The sequence below is a fragment of the Cebus imitator genome, unplaced genomic scaffold, assembly GCF_001604975.1.
Source record: "Cebus imitator isolate Cc_AM_T3 unplaced genomic scaffold, Cebus_imitator-1.0 Scaffold74, whole genome shotgun sequence".
Lineage (NCBI taxonomy): Eukaryota > Metazoa > Chordata > Mammalia > Primates > Cebidae > Cebus > Cebus imitator.
This window is the reverse complement of record NW_016107389.1, coordinates 6,700,965-6,707,246: the sequence shown is the minus strand read 5'-3', so window position 1 is coordinate 6,707,246 and position 6,282 is coordinate 6,700,965. Positions and strand designations below refer to the sequence as shown.

At 43.0% G+C, this 6,282-nt stretch overlaps 1 protein-coding gene across 1 annotated transcript in view; it reads right to left on the bottom strand.

Moving 5' to 3' along the window:
- Positions 1-6,282, bottom strand: part of FAM81A (family with sequence similarity 81 member A) — an 85,596-nt gene that overhangs the window by 13,223 nt on the left and 66,091 nt on the right. The window contains exons 5-6 of the mRNA XM_017531911.2: positions 5,034-5,163; positions 2,642-2,748 (exon numbers count right to left, since the gene is read on the bottom strand). Of these exons, the coding sequence (XP_017387400.1) occupies positions 2,642-2,748; positions 5,034-5,163 (237 nt within the window). The remainder of the gene's footprint in view (positions 1-2,641; positions 2,749-5,033; positions 5,164-6,282) is intronic.

Here is a 6,282-nt window from a genome sequence, read left to right as displayed (position 1 = left end):
TTTTTTGGAGATAGAGTCTCACTCTGTTGCCAAGGCTGGAGTACAGTGGCACGATTTCAGCTCACTACAACCTCTGCCACTTGGGTTCAAACGATTTCCACCTACTTTCATATTTTTAATAGAGACATAGTTTCTTCATGTTGGCCAGGCTGGTCTCAAACTCCTAACCTCAAGTGATTCAACAGCTTTGGCCTCCCAAAGTATTAGGGTTATAGGCATGAGCCACTGCACCCAGCCTATTTTCCTTTTTCCTGAAGACTTTTTATTTATTTATTTATTTATACAGAATCTTGCTGTGTTTTTCAGGCAGGAGTGCAGTGGTGTGATCTCAGTTCACTGCAACCTCCACCTCCCAGGTTGAAATGATTCTCCTGCCTCAGCCTCCCGAGTAGCTGGGACTACAGGCGCATACCACCATGCCCGGCTAATCTTTTGTATTTTCAGTAGAGATGGGGTTTCACCATGTTTGCCAGGCTGGTCTTGAACTCCTGACTGCAGGTGATCTGCCCACCTCAGCCTTCCAAAATGCAGGATTATGGGCATGAACCACCACACCCAGCTATGAAGTCTGTCTTTTTAAAATTCCATTAGCATAAGTTTATTAGTACATTTTGAGTTTTGTTTTTTTTTTCTAAGACAGGATCTCATTCTGTCATCTAGACTGGAGTGCAGTGGCTCGATCATACCTCATTGCAGCCTCAGTCTCCTGGACTCAAGCAATCCTCTTGCCTCAGCCTCCTGAGTAGCTGGGACTACAGGCATGCACCACCACACCCAGCTAAGTTTGAGTTCTCATTTGTCTAAAAGATCTTTATTTTTCCACTGGCTGACAACCTGTCTCTCAGTATCTGAAGGTACCAGACCACCTTCTCTGAGCCCCCATTAATAGGGTTGAGGAATCAGCATTGGTCTAATTACTTTCTCTGCTTTAAGATCTTTCTTTGTTTGGTGTTCTGTAGTTTTAGAGCACCAAGCTGATATGTCTAGACTTGGCTTTTTACTGATTCTACTGGAATGTATTTGGCTTTTTTTTTTTTTTTGAGATAGAGTCCTGCTCTATTGCACAGGTGGTACAGTGGTGCAATCGCAGTTCACTACTGTTGCAATCTCTGCCTCCTGGGTTCAGGCAATTCTCATGCCTCAGCCTTCCGAGTAGATGGGATTACAGGCCCGAGTCACCACGCCTGGCTATTTTTTGTATTTCAGTAGCGACAGGGTTTCACCATTTTAGCCAGGTTGGTCTGAAACTCCTGACCTCAGGTGATCTGCCCGCCTCGGCCTCCCAGAGTGTTGGGATTACAGGTGAGAGCCACTGTGCCCAGCCTGTATTTGCTTTCCTAAGTTTAAGATTTCTCTTTCATCAATTCTGTATACTTGTCTGCCATTCTCCCTTTTGACACTGCTTCTCCCCTATTCCCTCTGTTGTCTGTCATAGGATTCTGATTAGACATAGGTTGGGCCTTCTTACTCTGTCTTCTTCTATTTGTGTCTATTGCTGTCACAGAAAATCACACCTGCGAGTAGGCTCGCCTCCCCTGCAGTTTCATGCCCCCACTGCTTCACCGTCACTCCCAGTTCCAGTCACCCTCCTCATCTTTCAGTGTCCCGCATGCCATATTCCTCTCACGACAGGCTATTCAACCTCATATATTCTCATCCTACTCTTTACATAGCAAAGCCCCTTCACTCTTTAGCCCTCACCTCCAACATCCCTTCCTTAGGAAGACCCACAACCAGGCCTCTGTCACTCATTCTCACAGCACCGCTGAATTAGCTTCCCATGGCAGCTCTAACTGATTACCACAAACCTGGTGGCAGAAAACAATACAGATTTGTTCTCTTGCACTTCTGGAAGCTGAAAGTCTGAACTAGGTTTCACTGGAGTAAAGTCAAGATGCTTGCAGGGTGGGTTCTTCCGGGGGCTCTGAGGGGAAAATCGTTTCCTTGCCTTTCACAGCTTCTAGTGGCCTCCTGTGTCCCTTGGCTGAGAACCCTTTGCTCCATCCTCAAAGTGTATCACCCTAGTCTCACCTCCATGTCACATGGCCGTCTCTCTTGACTCTGATCCTATTCCCTCCCTCTTGTAAGGACTCTAGTGATCATATCAGTCTTCTCAGATAAAACCCATTTTAAAATCCATAACTTACTCACATCTGCAAAGTCCTCTTTTGCCATATAAGGTAATACATTCACAACTCCCAGGGATTAGGACATAAAGATATTTAGAGGACCATTATTCAGCCTACCACAACCATGAACCTTTCCTTCAACACACTTATCACCATTAGTAATAATATAGCAGATGCTAATTTACATCATTGATTAATGGTTGTCAGCTCCCTAGACTAAACTCCACAAGGATAAAAACAGAGTCTGGTTTGGGTTCATTACCAGATCCTCAGCCCCTAGGTCAATTAATACTCCATACACACTTGTTGAATGAATAGGTGGATAATTATCCAAACACAAAAGACAATCATTATGAAGGAAAAGTGGCAATATGATACACAGAATTTTTTTTAACTTCCATTATTGTTTTCACTTTGTGCAATAAATAAAAACCAAGAAAAAAATTAGCGTATTGCATAAACTCACAAAGCACTTCAACCACTTTTTTTAAAAAAATAAATTGATTGCTTACTTAGTGTCCAAAAGCTGAAGCTGGTGGTTACTATCTCTGTGGGACATCTTCAGTTTGGTGCTCTGCTCTGATATTGACAAGTCCACTCTGTTTAAAAGCTGAGAAATCTGGAAAAGAACCCTTGCTTATAAATACCACATCTAACGTGTTCAGATGCAACTTCAGAAAACATTTAGTAAGCCATATTCTAGTCGACGGCATTAAGACTCGATCTAATTTGATAAATTCATTTATAAGTCTACTTCATCTTTCCACTTTCATTTTCTTTCTTATACACCCATCAAAAATCAAGACCAGTAGCACTGCCAATATATTTATCATGCACTAAGCACTTAATTTTACATGGAGCCCTCTGATGAGCAAGCCCAATTCCTGCCAAAGACCACAACTTCCACCAGCTGTCATAAAATATAGTCAACCTTACCTTGGAATTTCTACCATCAGTGAAACTTCTAGTCGTAGAAAATATAATTTTTTTTTTTTTTTTGAGATGTGGTCTCACTATGTCGCCCAGGCTGGAGTGCAACGGTGCAATCTTGGCTCACTGCAACCTCCGCCTACTGGGTTCAAGTGATTCTCCTGCCTCAGCCTCCTGAGAAGCTGGGATTACAGGTGTGCACCACCACGCCAGGCTAACTTTTGTATTTTTTAGTAGAGATGGGATTTCACCATGTTGGTCAGGCTGGTCTCGAACTCTAAACCTCGTGAGCCACCTGCCTTGGCCTCCCAAAGTGCTGGGATTACAGGTGTAAGCCACTGCGCCCAGCCAGAAAATAGAATTTTTTTTTTTTTTTTTTACAGAGATGGGTTGTCACCATATTGGCCAGGCTGGTCTCGAACTCCTGACCTCAGGTGATCCACCCATCTCGGCCTCCCAAAGTGCTGGGATTATAGGTGTGAGCCACCGCACCTGGCCTCCAGAAAATAGAATTTTTATTGTTTACAAAGTCCATCAAGGTCTCAGGTTTACCTCCATAACAAGTCAGGTCACCAGTCAATATAACTGGTAGACTAGATCCCTCCTGTATCTTTCTCACACCAACTACCCATTGCCCTTGTCGTTACAAAAATTTAACAAAAACTAGTTCTGTGGCTGGGTGTAGTGGCTCACGCCTATAATCCCAGCACTTTGGGAGGCTGAGGTGGGCGGATCACGAGGTCAAGAGATCGAGACCATCCTGGTCAACATGGTGAAACCCCATCTCTACTGAAAATACAAAAGATTAGCCAGGCATGGTGGTGTGCGCCTGTAGTCCCAGCTACTCAGGAGGCTGAGGCAGGAGAATCACTTCAACCTGGGAGGTGGAGGTTGCAGTGAGCCAAGATCGCACCACTGCCCTCCAGCCTGGGCAACAAGAGCGAAACTCCATCTCAAAAAAACAACTAGTCCTGTGTGAAATTTCTGCCTTTTCTGCGAAAATTACAATGTTCAATGTTCCTTACTTAAAGATTTGTGGTATTTTTCAGATCCAGAAGAAAGAGAAAGTATGTCTCTTTTGATGGATATCTGTACATATTTTACTTGGCTTAACTACAGGGAAGCTTATGATTTCCTTAGCACCACATCTGTGGTGTAATAATTCCATCCTCACTCATTCTTCAGAAAAGAAACTATTATTGGATTGTCTTTTTATTCTTTTTCATAGTTTTATAATATCTGTATTTTTCACATAAGTAGCTTTATATTCTTATTGGAGATACTTAAGGTATAAAAGGATTTAATCCAGTAAGTTAATCAAATGTTCCTATTTTATTGGAATAGTCTCTTTAAACCAACAATAGCAAATAAGGCAGATACTATGGAAAACGTCCTGGAAGACAGACCCCTATGATGGCAAAGGGAAACTCTTAAGTGGCCAAAAAACAAACTGTGAGATGCCAAAAGTTTTGCTTTGTGAATTTAATCTGTGAGGTTTGAGGTCAAACACTCTCATATTCATTAGCCTGCCTGTCTCTAGCTTTGCCTAATTTTGTCCCACATACAGACTATGTGATGAGGTGGCACATACAATGAGTCCCCGTGAATACATCATTTTCTGAATCAAAAATTAGGACGGGTAGCATGTAAAGGAATACTTGATCACTCACTTGTGCAAGAGACAGCTTTCGAGGTGTCATTTAGAATTTTTGCAATGTATTAGTTGTTTTAGGAATGTGGGTGGTGGGGAAAGAATTAGGACTATACCAAAAAATTTGGGTGGTTTGATTGCCACACACATGAAGGGCTCTAGTGAAATAGGAAAGGAAGAAACCAAGAAACAACGCCTATGATTGGCATCGACCCATCCTAGGCGCCCCAGCTGGTTTCTCCTGTAAGAAATAATCAACACCATGTTATTCTTAGCTAAGAACAAATTACTTGCTTCCAAAAGCTACCTGAAACAGGTCGTACCTGTCCCTCCGCATCTTTGATTTTTGTTTCCAGGATAAGTTTGGCAGCCTGCTGCTCTTTGTTCAAATGCTGGAGCCCCTCATAGGTCGTTTTGTGCTCTGCAGAAAGTCTGGCTATGCTGGCATCACATCTGTCCAGACAAAGAACAAAGCTGATTCTTATTAAAGTTTAAAAACGTGCTCAAAAGCTTCCTTACACACTCTGAAATGCAAAACCCACTCAAAGAAACTGCACTATCAATCACTCTTTTGAACTGAGGTTCGAATGAATTTAGAGAGCTGGCCTCATTATGGTTTTTAAGCTAAACCACAGGGATGTCGCTTAATAAGGCTGGAGATAAAACCACCAAAGAAATAGTCTTTACGGTGCTCATGAGTACAACACTGTATGTGCAGTGAGAGGCCGATACAAAGAGCATAGCTAGTGTGCTGGATGTGGTCTGTCACTCTTCAGTACCACCCCTGCCTTTTGAAGTTGGGAGCCTCTTTGGATTTGGAACGCAACTTCTGCCATGATGGAAAATATTACTTCTAAACTTTGACCAAATCACTTATAAAACTGTATAGTATGAGTGGGGTCTCGAGCAGGGGAAGGCTTTGCAGCCAGTTCCAGCTGTAGTAAAAGCAGCTGCCCTGTGGGCCTTCTAACTTGGCAGACCCAGTGATGCTCAAAGTATTTATGGCAGATGAGCTGCATGAAGCCTCTGTCAAGTCCTAATAGGAGAGTCACAAAATGGACCCATAAGAGTTTAGAGCTAAGTAATGCTCTGTTCTGAGACAATATTCCTCTTTGAGAAGAAGCTATTAGCTTGCTACTGGGCTCCAGTAGAGACAGAATGCCTAAGAGTGGGACATTAGGTGATCCTGAAATTGGAGCAATCCATCATGATTACCACACTAGAAGGTGGGCCTAGGAACAGCACTCCATCTTCAAGGGGAAAGGGATTATAGATAGCAAGCTCCAGCAGGTTCAAAAGGCACAAGTAAGTTACAAGAGCCCAGATTCCCACCACGGCATCTGCTCCTGCTACTGCACCAGCCCTCCTTCAATCCACACCTATGACTTCTTCATCTTCTCCCTCCTGCTACTTGGGAGGCTGAGGTTGACGCAGGAGAATTGCTTGAGCCCAGGAGTTCAAGGCTGGCCTGGGCAACACAGAGAGACCCTGTGTCTACAAAAAGATAAAATGATAATACAAAAAAAAAAAAAAAAAAAATCTGCCTAACCCACAGCCTTATGTATTTTCCTC